We start from the raw sequence: 14,503 nt of genomic DNA on the forward strand, positions 1-14,503 counted from the left end.
CACTATTTAGTGAACATTGACTACTGACTCAGCAGTTTACTGTTAATAAGACGTACTATTCAGTGCTATTTATACAGTCTGGACAAATGTTCATGAAACACATGTTTTAGGACCTCGAAAGGTGTAAAACATTGCAAATCAGTATAACAATTGTACGTACTTTGCAAAGCTCACAGAAACCGCCGCGAAACTAAGTTTCAACAATGTCAACACACTGGGACCTGTGTACTGATGATGTTGACGTAGCTATCCACAGATGGCAGCACTCTAACTATAGCTTACAGCCCTTCCCCGTCTTACCCCACCTCCTGGCTTGCCTCGCCTTCCCCTATATATGATGATGGTATCTGTTCTTTCGGGCATGTCCGAACACTATGAAGATGTGAACAAAGTAAGCTGGCATCTTGAAGAGATTTTTGGGAGAACTGGGAACAGAGAGGTAGGATCCCAGTGTGTCTGTTGCACTTGATTAAAGTTGTTCCATTCAAGGGAATCTGTTCTTTCCACGAGTATAATCTTAGTACACCAGCAAGGTATGGCGTAAAGTAATGGTACCTTATGATAATATAACAAGTTAGGTATAGAATAATCAGCCAGAAACTGGGAAACGACCAGGTAGCGCCCTGTAAAGGACCGAGGCCTTTAATCAATTACTCTATACATCCGTTGTGTATATTCGTATTTCTAAATACTTGTAATTGTTAACGGAACAAGGCCAGTGTAGTACGGTCTGTTACTTATTTGGCTGATCGAAGTACTTGAATAATAGCGAACAGAAGCAACACTTAAAAGTAATGAACGTTACGAGGTTCCTTATCAAATAATGTCAATCTCGGATATCAACGTATAGCTCTATTGATAGTCACGTAGATGATTATAATTTTTATGATGAAATACATCCTCAAAAATTTTTACAGATATGATCAACAAGTACTTTGATGACGGCTTTTTCCCGGTCATTATGTAATGAGAGGCTTTATATTCAGACATTAGTGCTGCGACGGACACGAGTCCACACTGCCAGTGACCATACAACAGACGATGGCGAGGGGTCTAACAATTTTGCTGTCCACGTTGGCTGTATTCCACCTCACCAGAGCTGCGTCTAACAGCTCCCTCAACCAGTTCCCGGAAGGTTTCCTGCTTGGAGCTGCCACCGCCGCCTATCAGATAGAAGGGGCCTGGAACGAGGATGGTGAGTGCGCACAGCTGATATGAAATTACGTAAGCTTTCTACTTCTCGAATCAACTGTAATGTCAACTTATCTAACGAGACGTATCTCAATGTTTTACTGCCCCTACATATATGTGTGCCAAGAGGTTCCTAATGGTATTATAATATCATAGACCAATTTCAGAGTTCAGTCTCTGATTTGACGACAGTTTTGCTAAATATTCTAGACCGCAGTTTTGCATACGTGATATAAAAAGACGGTTATTAATTTTATTCTTGATATTTAGTAGCATTGTGTTATGAAATCCAAAACTTTACTATACTGACAAGTATTAACTTTAATCATTCTTTGTAAAAGTTCCATTTATTCCTGATCCTACTCCTGTTAAAAAAAGTGCTGTTAGTCTATAGAAGATGTTTCTCTTCTTATTGGTATAATACATTCAATTATTTGGTTCTAGTCACTGCATTGTGCGAGACGGCCAGATTGAGATACTGAAATCTAGGTGTTCTTATCCCTGTGTGGTCGCCATAATACCAGTTTCCTGTGTTCACCCTAACGCGCTTCAATCCCGTGTTGAGTTCTAATCTTCTGAAACAAAGAAAATAGTGATGGCCAATTTTCTACGGCTTTCTTTTCTTCGAACGTTATCTCCGACACGAATGTAGACGGCGCTTGAGCGTACGAGTATAGCCTTCGTTCTTTCAGTGAGAGATAGTTTAAATATTGTGGCCGCTTAGAGCTTAAAGAGATATGGGAGGGATAAAAATCTTTTAAATGGAGTGTGACGTCACCATATCTGCATGAGGCGGAGTAGTACACTGAAAACATTAATAAACGAATAAAACATCACATTTATTCACACTATTTACAAGATAAAGAATTAAATACATATATTTTGGTCACTGATTCCCTCTCCCACACTGTCTCTGATTCAGTCACTTGTTAGCTGTTACAATATGCCACTAATTTCTAGTAGTTACAGTCGGCCTCCGTAGCTATCAGCGCGGATGACTGCCATGCGAAGGAACCAGTTTCGATTCCCGCTAGTGCCAGGGACTTTTCTTGGGCGGGACGACTGGTACGGGATCCCCGAAGCCTCATGATGCCACTTGAGGAGCTGCTTGACCAAGTAATAGCCATTCGAGGTCATAACCAGGAGAGCGTTGTACCGATCCCAAGTGCCTCCACATCGCATCTGATGACGACAGTTGGCGAGGACGACATGGTGGTCGGATGTTACTGATGGGCGCCCCAGAGCCTACTGACGGAGATAACGTTTACGCTACCTGTTACAATAGTAGTAGTGTCGTGCTGTGTACTTCCATTCTCACTGCTAATCTTCCGGTCTCTTGGGGGGAGAGCCTCGGTGTGCGTCATCTTAAGGCGGACGTCCATGAAATAATTGACCGAAAATGTCAGTTTTCAGTTCATTTTGTACTTGTTAGTAGAACTTATGTGCAATACGTTTCCACAGTTCCAGTGATGAAATCGCTTCCGGAGTGCCTGAATTAAATGTGTAACGCGAACTCCCAGCCACGCTCAATTTTGGATCCAACATTTCAGTACTAGCTCGGTTAACAACGATTTCGTGGAATACTTTCAAGAAAACTTGCAACTGAGAAACCTGAATGCATAAGATACATCCCGAAGAGAATGGGCTCAAGACTGAGGAAAACTTGTCAGTGATATGAAGGGCAAAATGGTTCAAATGACTCTGAGCACTATGGGACTTAACATCTATGGTCATCAGTCCCCTAGAACTTAGAACTACTTAAACCTAACTAACCGAAGGACATCACACAACACCCAGTCATCACGAGGCAGAGGAAATCCCTGACGCCGCCGGGAATCGAACCCGGAAACCCGGGCGCGGGAAGCGAGAACGCTACCGCACGACCACGAGCTGCGGACAAGGGCCAATTGTTGGAAGATGGAAAGGGCACTGGTGGACACAACAGATTCATAAAGAAGACAATGCAGAGTTTTCAAGTGTATTATGGTAAGGATATGAGACAGAAATTATCCAGTGCAACTGACATGAAAAGTGCAGTACGATCCACATATTTGCGCATGGTGTCAGCAAGTGAATACCCCATCCATCACCTGTGCCACATTAGCTGGTGTGCCACGCGGGGTAGCCGTACGATCTAGGGCGTCTTGTCACGGTTCACACGGCTCCTCCCGTCGCAGGTTGGAGTCCTCCCTCGGGCATGGATGTGTGTGTCGTCCTTAGCGCAAGTTAGTTTAAGTTAGATTAAGTAGTATGTAAGCTTAGGGACCGATGACCTAAGCAGTTTGGTCCCACAGTCCTTACCACAAATTTCCAAAATTAGCTGGTGTGGCTATAAACAGGCTCACAGCTATAATAGCCGCCACATTCATAGAGGAAGGCTTCCAAATTGTATCTTGCGTGATGTCAAGCCAACTAGCAGGATTCCGAACAATCATGAACTTCTAAAAATAGTATGTTCATGCAAGATCCACAACCCAAAAGAGTCTCGTAATTCGCTCTTATGTTAGCGATAAACCCACATTATCATGCGCTACAGTTGACAGAATTACAACTTACGATGTAGTTCTTCTGTTTTATAGTGGGAACATAGGAGAATATGCTTTTAGATAGAACATTTCGCTCAAGACATTTTAAGAAAAATGAGATTTTCAGCGACTCTGCAACTGAAAAGTCAGTTGAAAACCTGGTAAAGGAGAGAAGGCCGTAAATGAGAAATAAGGAGAGCGGTCCAATGAGACAGAGGACTCTGAATACAAATCTGAGGCCTTCTGAAGAGGTGATATCAGAAAAACAGCTAGGTTGAAATTTAAATTGCATTTGAAGGTTATGTCCCTTTTTCTCCGAGACTATGGAGGCTAGAGTTACAAAATGTCGTATATTTATTTCTGTAATGTAGTCCTAAGAGTAAGTTTTAAATTTGTAAGTGTAAGCTGAGCTATGGGACAAAATGAGTAGAATTTTGCTTGAATTTTATATTGTACTTATAGACGTATAAATTTAAAAAAATATTAAAATGTTCCTGTTCGAATGTCCAAAAAACCTCATGAAGAAGCTGACTGTATGTAAGAGATTAAACAGAGAAAACTTTGTAGAAATCTCGCGAAAGTTCCTGCGAAAAAGGTACATGTATTATCTTTTGAAAATCAGCGCCACACACGGGGTAACGGCGAGCTGGGAGGGAGGGTGCGAGGCTCGAGGTGGCGTTCTGGCGGCCTGTTCACAAGTATCTTCTGCGAATGTGTGAGCGACAAGCGGCGCGTCGTGAGTTGTCCATAGAAACACCGCCCATAACGGAAAATTTGTGTTGTTCACTTACCCCATGACCGCTTTCATAGAATTGATAATTCTTTTATGATTTTCATCTTGACTTTCATCACATCTTACATAACATTTCAGAAAACTGCACATTGATCTTCAGTCGACCCGGAAGATACGCCACTGTATTACAGTGTTCCACTTGTAGCACCGCATTTCTCTCGAATTTTTCCAATATCGAGTCTACAATCTTTGCTGTCAAATAATTAGTATTATAGGCCAAAGGAGGAGCTGGAGGTGAATCCAGGCTTCCTCGACTTAATTTGGAGGGTAGGACGGGGGACTTATCCTTATAGTTTGGTAAAGGGACGTGCGGACTCCACTAATTCATTGCGGAGTTATGATGTAGTTATGGTTTATTAGATAGGATGCCCTTTACGTTTGATTCTGTGAAAATATCTTCACAATAATGATAAGGCTGTAATATGCAACTTACAAAATGTAAAACATGAAACACAAAGTAATGCGAAAGTACTGTGATCTTGGTGGTGGCTGGGATATTGCTTACGGCGTCCGTGGCACTCAATAAACCACGCTCGTCTCCCGGGTCGTACCCAATGGGGAGCAGCTCCGTATCTGTTTGCTGAGTACAGGTTTGGTGATCTGGGTTTCCTGAGCTGGGAGCTGTTTCGCGTCGCCAGTGCTACGTATCCGTAAGATCTGGGCACGCTTCAGCAATCACAGTGCGGCTATACGGTGAAACGTTGCGTATCTTAGAGAACTTGAGAGAGACTTTGAACTCTAAGTGTCCTATGTGCTGATGGGTAGAGTGGTAGTCAGGGCGAAAAAGCAAACTCTTTGGCAACTATCATAGCCCAGCTGTTACAATGGCAAGTGGGACCCTGTCTGGATGGACCTTTAGTTCCCTAAATGGTCGTAGGAATATCTTCTAAGTCGTTAAAAGAAGAGTGGGCAATTTTGAAAAAGTTTCACCTTTCATTATTAAACGGGTCAATTTAGAAACTTTGCAATCTATAAATAGGTTGAGAAACGAGACTCTGTTCGTTGAAACATCTAGCGCAGAAGAAGCAACAAAACTGTAAGCAGCTTAACGCCCAGATCAGAGACGGACAAAAAATCAGCTTGTGTGTGTGGCACCCGTGCACACTTGCCCAACTCTCTGAGTGCAGACTTCCTCCTCTATCAAGCCACAGTGTCTGAGTGGCAAGGAAGGGTAGGGCGAGGGAGCAGCGAAAGCGCCGCTTGCGGTATGTAACTTAGTTTCATACTTCAAACCAACAAGTTTTTCTTATTATTTAATTATCTTTGGTAAGCTGAAAACTTAAGAAAATTTATATCTGGCACAAACTGTCGGCATTTGGATAGACTCTGTTTCACAGATATTCCTCACTGAGATTATCATGTAATCGTGACCTATTTATTTTCGTAACCAGATACTTATGGAAATGGACGGTGATCCTTGTGAGAAGTTCTCCCTTCTACAATACGATTTTCTTCATAAGTACATCCGCATCCGCCATGAAATCAGAAATAAGTTGTTTCTCATCTTGTAATTGGGGCAGTCTGCTGTCAACTCTATTAAAAATGCAAAGGTTCACAATTCATTATGGTTCTTCTAATTTTCGTGCTTTCTTTCCTTTTTCTTCATAAATTCATCAATAGAAGGCTTTAAATCGAAAACTCGTTACAGGCAAGTTCTTTAACTTAACCCACGTAGTATGCAGTAATACATTCCATTATGGAAATAACGAATGTAGTCGAATTAAGTCGGGTGATGCTGAGGGAACTAGATTAGGAAATGAGATACTTAAAGTAGTAAAGGAATTTTGCTATTTTGGGAGCAAAATAACTGATGATTTTCGAAGTAGAGAGGATATAAAATGTAGACTGGTAATGGCAGGGATAGCGTTTCTGAAGAAGAGAAATTTGTTAGCATCGAGTATAGATTTGTCAGGAAGTCATTTCTGAAAGTATTTGTATGGAGTGAAACATGGACGATAAATAGTTTGGACAAGAAGAGAATAGAAGCTTTAGAAATATGGTGCTACAGAAGAATGGTGAAGATTAGATGGGTAGATCACATAACTAATGAGGAAGTATTGAATAGGATTGGGGAGAAGTTTGTGGCACAACTTGACTAGAAGAAGGGATCGGTTGGTAGGACATGTGTTGAGGCATCAAGGGATCACCAATTTAGTATTGCAGGGCAGTTTGGAGGGTAAAGATCGTAGAAGGAGACCAAGAGATGAATACACTAAGCAAATTCAGAAGGATGTAGGTTGCAGTAGGTACTGGGAGATGAAGAAGCTTACTCAGGATAGAGTGGCATGGAGAGCTGCATCAAACCAGTCTCAGGACTGAAGACCACAACAAAAACAACAACATGTAGTAATAAATAACGTCACCATCCGCTTCCCTCATTACCGTCATAATCTGTTGCAGCAGAGAATGTTATAATTCCTCAGACTTCTGAAAAATTTACTATTTGCATCACAAAATTCCATTGCGTGTTCCATGCCTGAATAATTATCACAAAGTACATCTCGGTGCACAGAATCCCGTACCAATCGTCTGTCGATAGTTATAAATTTTACTTCTTTCATGGTCTCCTAAATCTTTAAATCCTTTTTGCGTGGTGTAACGCCGTTTCAGAGCAAATTTACGGTACTCGTCGATCATGCACTGTATAATAAATGCTAAGAGTTCTCATCATTGTCCTCCATGATTCCCATTAATTTTTGAAGGATTCAGACGATAGATCGGTACCCCGCCTCTTTTGCGCAAACGGCCGCTGCACCTGTGAAGTTTCTTTATACCACGAACAAACAGCAAAGGATAAACAGCGATTACCCACGATTTTGCCGAACTGAAGCAAATCGTGCCGACTAAAATATGCCACTCAAAATGCTGGAAGAAAGTATCGCGTTGCACTGCTAAATGAAATATCACATTACACCGAGGGGGACCGAGTAAAGCCGAGACGCACCGAATAGTGCCGAGACAGACTGAGCCTCAGACGACAAGGGAGCATGCTATTGCGCACGCGTGAAGCTTTACATGCCGTGTCCGTCCCTGGCCTGGATGATTATGTCATCGACACAGAGCTGTGCAACACCCCGAATTGCAATGATATTGCGATATAATGCAATGGTGTTGTTGTTGTTGTTGTTGTGGTCCTCAGTCCTGAGACTGGTTTGATGCAGCTCTCCATGCCACTCTATCCTGTGCAAGCCTCTTCATCTCCCAGTACCTACCGCAACCAACATCCTTCTGAATCAGCTTAGTGTATTCATCTCTTGGTCTCCCTCTACGATTTTTACACTCCACGCTGCCTTCTAGTACTAAACTGGTGATACCTTGATGCCTCAGAACATGTCCTACGAACCGATCCCTTCTTCTAGTCAAATTGTGCCACAAACTTCTCTTCTCCCCAGTCCTATTCAATACTTCCTCATTAGTTATGTGATCTACCCATCTAATCTTCAACATTCTTCTATAGCACCATATTTCCAAAGCTTCTATTCTCTTCTTGTCCAAACTATTTATCGTCCATGTTTCACTCCATACAAATACTTTCAGAAATGACTTCCTGACACTTAAATCTATACTCGATGTTAACAAATTTCTCTTCTTCAGAAACGCTTTCCTTGCCATTGCCAGTCTACATTTTATATCTTCTCTACTTCGACCATCATCAGTTATTTTGCTCCCCAAATAGCAAAACTCCTTTACTACTTTAAGTGTCTCATTTCCTAATCTAATTCCCTCAGCATCATCCGACTTAATTTGACTACATTCCATTATCATCGTTTTGCTTTTGTTGATGTTCATCTTATATCCTTCTTTCAAGACACTATCCATTCCGTTCAACTGCTCTTCCAAGTCCTTTGCCGGCTCTGACAGAATTACAATGTCATCGGCGAACCTCAAACTTTTTATTTCTTCTCCATGGATTTTAATACCTACTACCAATTTTTCTTTTGCTTCCTTCACTGCTTGCTCAATATACAGATTGAATAACATCGGGGATAGGCTACAACCCTGTCTCACTCCCTTCCCAACCACTGCTTCCCTTTCATGCCTCTCGATTCTTATAACTGCCATCTGGTTTCTGTACAAATTGTAACTAGCCGTTGGCTCCTTGTATTTTACCCCTGCCACCTTCAGAATTTGAAAGAGAGTATTCCAGTCAACACTGTCAAAAGCTTTCTCTAAGTCTACAAATGCTAGAAACGTAGATTTGCCCTTCCTTAATCTAGCTTCTAAGATGAGTCATAAAGTCAGTATTGCCTCACGTGTTCCAACATTTCTACGGAATCCAAACTGATCTTCCCCGAGGTCGGCTTCTACTAGTTTTTCCATTCTTCTGTAAAGAATTCGCGTTAGTATTTTGCAGCTGTGACTTATTAAACTGATAGTTCGGTAATTTTCACATCTGTCAACACCTAATTTCTTTGGGATCGGAATTATTATATTCTTCTTGAAGTCTAAGGGTATCTCGCCTGTTTCATACATCTTGCTCACCAGATGGTAGAGTTTTGTCAGGATTGGCTGTCCCAAGGCCGTCAGTAGTTCCAATGGAATGTTGTCTACTCCGGGGGCCTTATTTCGGCTCAGGTCTTTCAGTGCTCTGTCAAACTCTTCACGCAGTATCATATCTCCCATTTCATCTTCATCTACATCCTCTTCCATTTCCATAATATTGTCCTCAAGTACATCACCCTTGTATAGACCTTCTATATACTCCTTCCACCTTTCTGCTTTCCCTTCTTTGCTTAGAACTGGGTTTCCGTCTGAGCTCTTGATGTTCATGCAAGTGGTTCTCTTATCTCCAAATGTCTCTTTAATCTTCCTGTAGGCAGTATCCATCTTCCCCTCTTGAGATAAGCCTCTACATCCTTACATTTGTCCTTTAGCTATCCCTGACTAGCCATTTTGCCCTTCCTGTCGATCTCATTTTTGAGATGTTTGTATTCATTTTTGCCTGCTTCATTTACTGCATTTTTATATCTTCTCCTTTCATCAATTAATTTCAATATATCTTCTGTTACCCAAGGATTTCTACTAGCCCTCGTCTTTTTACCTACTTGATCCTGTGCTGCCTTCACTACTTCATCCCTCAGAGCTACCCATTCTTCTTCTACTGTATTTCTTTCCCCCATTCCTGTCAATTGTTCCCTTATGCTCTCCCTGAAACTCTGTACAACCTTTGGTTCTTTCAGTTTATCCAGGTCCCATCTCCTTAAATTCCCACCTTTCTGCAGTTTCTTCAGTTTTAATCGACAGGTCATAACCAATATATTGTGGTCAGAGTCCACATCTGTCCCTGGAAATGTCTTGCAACTGAAAACCTGGTTCCTAAATCTCTGTCTTACCATTAGATAAACTATCTTAAACCTGTCAGTATCTCCAGGCTTCTTCCATGTATAAAGCCTTCTTTTATGATTCTTGAACCAAGTGTTAGCTATGATTAAGTTGTGCTCTGTGCAAAATTCTACCAGGCGGCTTCCTCTTTTATTTCTTAGCCCCAATCCATATTCACCTACTACGTTTCCTTCTCTCCCTTTTCCTACTACCGAATTCCAGTCACCCATAACTATTAAATTTTCGTCACGCTTCATTATCTGAATAATTTCTTATATTTCATCATACTTTTCTTCAATTTCTTCATCATCTGCAGAGCTAGTTGGCATGCGATGTTATAAAGATTAAAATGACGTATGCGTCTGAAAGATGAGTGGGTGCAGTAAGGTGCGATAGACGTAGAAAACATTAAGGAATGGTGGTATACCCTAACTTTTACTTTCAACAGCAATACACTCCTAACACATTATGGAAGTATTTTAATAGTTTAAGAATGAAACGTTTTATACCAAACCGTGCTGCGTTTTAAATGCCACTTTAGACATACCTCATTAGCATGTAATTGAAAAGCCATTTGCGGCAATTATGGGAATGGTGCCTACTCTGGAGTCGAGTTTCGTCTCCTTTCAGGTTTGTTAATTGCCCTGAAGATCACCTTGTGTGGAATAGAGATCGTGACGCATGATTCGCAGAAAAGAAGATACAGAAGTCAAAATGAAAAGAAGCAGGATTGTCTTCAGAATGAACATGAACAGTCACAGCCGCTAGTGCGGGTGTGTTCATTTTTAACTAATAAAAAAACCTGCTGTGCACCAAGCGAAATGTTCTCATAAATTACTGTATTACTTATGTTGAAACCAAATATGTAAATAGAGCTATGCAGGCCCCTACTTTCACTACTCTGGTCGCTTTGGCTCTCGAAAAGCCAACATTCAGGAAGTCAATGGCACTAGAGAAACACAGGTACATGGTGCCATGCTGACACCTGCTTTTGTAAATGCAGTTGCCAAATCACTATTGCCACGAAACATCTAGCTCTGTCCATAAACTCAGAAATGTCCATGGTTGCCTCCCTTGCAGAAGTTCCAGCAGCTGGACAGACGCGCCCCAGTAAACAAGCAACAATTGGCAATGCTACAAACGTTCATAGCACAAACAAGAGGGTAGTTTCAAATATGGAGAAAAATAAATAGGTAGTGAACTGTCAGAGCATGGAGATCTCTTTTTAATTATGGGGTATAATGGAAATGTGAAGTGTTCCCGAGGCAGCCTTCTAGCATCTACAGTACTGATCAATAGTGGAAGAGTCAAGGCCAAGAAGAAAAGTCATGGAAAGTGTTACTGAAATCTATTACTCCCACTACTTACATTAAAAAAGAAGAGGAATCCATGAGGAGGATTTCCTGTGAAAGCAGTTATTTGTGTACAGCACGAGTGCTGAAGCAGGATAGTCTCCAAACAACACCCAGAGAGGTCTTCAGGACACATTAAGGTAATTCTGCGGTCACCACTGTCATTGACAGCCAGCATCCTGCATTCAGATGCGACAGTGTGATCAACGAGAGGAGTGAATTGGACTTCTGACCCTCAAATTCTAAGACAGATAACTCCCCCTGACGGTACTGCGCCTGATCATGACCGAATCAAGAGCAGCATGCTGCAATGCTCTCAAACGTAATCAAAGAAAGTTTTCCTACGGTGTTTTAATTCTATGGATGACAATGCATCAACTTGTGGAAGACGGTAATTTTGAGCACTCTTCTCAAACCAGAAAAGGACCACACCTACCCCAACAGTTACAGAAGTGTCGCTTTACCGACCTGTGAAGGAAAGATCTTCCACCGAATTCTTAACCGCCGTCTGATCTGGACATTAGTGACCATTCAGATGTTGAGCTCCACTCAGTATGGGCTCAGAAGGTGTCGATTAACTGTCGGCAGTCTGACAGCTGCGGATGACTATGTAGCTTGGTTTCCTACTTTGACAGCATTATACAGGGATATTTTTTGCAAAATATCTTCCAGTGCCTTAGGCAGTCAGGTACAACAACCGCATAGCAGTCTTTGTTGCAACCAAGAAAAACGGATATTGCGTAGAGGCACAATGGTCTACAAATATTTCATCAGTGCGGCTTCCGTGGCTGGCCGCTCATATTATTTCTGCCCTTCACGTCAGAATGCTTTTAAAAATACTGGGTTGGTGATGCACTATCTGATCGTTCTCAGCACGAGAATGATGTTATTCGGCAGAGGTTTTAAGTGCTACATTCTGTGCCATAGCTGCTAGCAGGATTTCCACTGTATGGAGGGCCTTGGAATGCTCCATACTTATGGATGATTTTGCATTTTTTGTGCCTATCCTAAATCTGCATACAGATATTCGTCAGATAAAATTTAAGTTTCAGAGGCTGGAGAAATGAGCTGCCGAGAAAAGTTTTAAATTTTCTTCAGATGAATGTGTGCCTGTTGACTTTCAACGTTCTCGTCCCATTTTTTTATTTTTTTATTTTCGTAACTTGTAAATGAAATACACCTTTCTACATGTTAAACAGTCTACGTGGTTCCTGATCCTTATGCACTGCCGGAAAAAATAGTGCACCTATTTAAAGATTTCCAGTTCACTCAGGAGCTATTGTTAGTGCGTATGGAATAGATGAAATGATTACTTTTACAGACCATTAGCACAAGCAGTTCTGAGATCCAGGTGTCGACCCATGCTAAATCACCCATATTAGTGCGTGGTGTAGCCTCCACGGGCGGCAATGCAAGCTATAGCTCTGTCATCAAGACGATCGTATAGACGACGAATACTGCCCTGGGATACGTTATGTCACTCCTCCTCGACCTATTCGCGTTGTTCTGTAAGAGACGCTGATTGACGACTCACCTAAATCACTTCTCGTCCCATCATATCCCACACCTGCTTGATCGTGCTGGCCAGGGAAGTTGCAACATGTTTTGGAGAGCACGTTGAGTTTCATGGGCAGTGTGGGGGGAGAGCGTTATTCTGTTGAAACTACACATCACGTTCCTGTTGTAAGAATGGAAAAAGAACGGGTATAATGGGTCTACCAACATACGGCACATACCGATTGAAGACCACCAGTCCCCTCCAGAAACACCAAAGGTGAACGAGAGTTGTATATTATTATTCCCCAGAGCATGAGGCCTGCGGTGGGGCCAGAGTGTCTTGGACGATTTCAATCTAACAGACGGAACTTACCAGGTCCACGTCGTACGTCGAAACGACGGGTGCTTACGTGCAGACAGAACCTACTTTCATTGCTGAAGACCACGGTGGGCCATTCCATCTTCCCAACTGACCCAAGTGGCACCAGTCGAGGCACGTATGTCAGTGCTGTGGTGTGAGTGGAGCGTGGGCTAGAGGTGTGGCTGCCAGTAGTCCCACTGCTTACAACTGGTTCGTAACAGTTTCTGTTGACAAATCTGGGCTCATAAGCCCTCTTATCAGTACCGTGGTAGCCGTACGACCAGCCACTGGTGCGCTTACAATGCGACGACCTTCGCTGGCGTCTGTACTGCGTCAGAACCTCATCTATGGGCGTCAGAATTCACGTGACACCTGACACAAGGATCGTTGCACAACTGACTCAGCATGTCCAATTAGTGTAGCAGTTCTAAGAAAGGATCGTCCCATCACTCGGAAGGCAACAATTAGACGCCTTTCAAACTCGCTCAGTTGTCGGCAGGAAGCATAAGAACTTCTTCGTGGCATGGTTGCTTGCTTGGTTCATTCGTTTGCACCACACTCAACCTTGTGGACGTGAACAATCCCCATTAAAGTGTAGACACAGGTGGCGCTCTGGTATCTACGCCACAACGCTATCCATTGGCGGAAGACGTTGAAACCATTATCGGTATATTTCCTCGGAGTCTTTCGCTGCGGCACGATTGGATAAAATCTTCTCGGATTTCAAGCCGTGTCAATTCCAATATTATTGGAATTTACGCGGCTTGAAACCCGATAATGTTTTATCCATTATTAGCATATCTTGTATCCCGCAGGTGGAATCGACGTAACTTTTTCAGATGTAATAATATTTCCCCGGAAGCGTATTTCATTCAGTACTGTCACGGATACAGCACCTAAAGAACGTGAAGGCAAAGACCCTGAAACTACTGAACATGTGAAAGTGCATTAACCTCAAACACGCACACACACACACACACAGACACACACACACACACACACACACACACACACACACACATACAATGGTTCCCATCGCTGTAGCAACAGCAGCTTTCTCACTGCGTTCACTGAACCCATAAACGACATCTATATCGCCCAGTTCTTCATCAGTGAAACCATACATACAATTATTGTACAACACCGCTGGAAAAACCAACCCGAGATGAAACTGAGCAGCACCTAATTCAAGATTGAGGCCAAAGAGTGAAATGAGCATTACTGTTTAAAAGAGCAAGAACCGTGAATGAAAGGAAAAGGTTTGTTTTCAAACAGCACGCAGTGCGTACCATCTAGATGTTCACTGTTGTGTAGATATTGCCTATGCAATATAGATACAAAGATACATGGCGGTAAAAAGACGACAAAACGTAATTACTCTGAAACAAGGTACAAGAGACACCTCGACTTTTATAACAAAATGCTCAGCAAACACCACTGACCGACAATGGAATTTTATAGG

The 14,503-nt window shown here is 42.3% G+C and overlaps 1 protein-coding gene across 1 annotated transcript in view; it reads left to right on the forward strand.

The window, feature by feature from the left end:
- Positions 1 to 1,011: 1,011 nt before the first annotated feature.
- LOC126198748 (myrosinase 1-like) overlaps positions 1,012 to 14,503 on the forward strand; it is a 59,718-nt gene continuing 46,226 nt past the window's right edge. The window contains exon 1 of the mRNA XM_049935297.1: positions 1,012 to 1,195. Coding sequence (XP_049791254.1) covers positions 1,042 to 1,195 — 154 coding nt within the window. The 5' untranslated portion in view covers positions 1,012 to 1,041. The remainder of the gene's footprint in view (positions 1,196 to 14,503) is intronic.

Source organism: Schistocerca nitens, chromosome 8 (assembly GCF_023898315.1).
Source record: "Schistocerca nitens isolate TAMUIC-IGC-003100 chromosome 8, iqSchNite1.1, whole genome shotgun sequence".
In the NCBI taxonomy this organism is placed as follows: Eukaryota; Metazoa; Arthropoda; class Insecta; order Orthoptera; family Acrididae; genus Schistocerca; species Schistocerca nitens.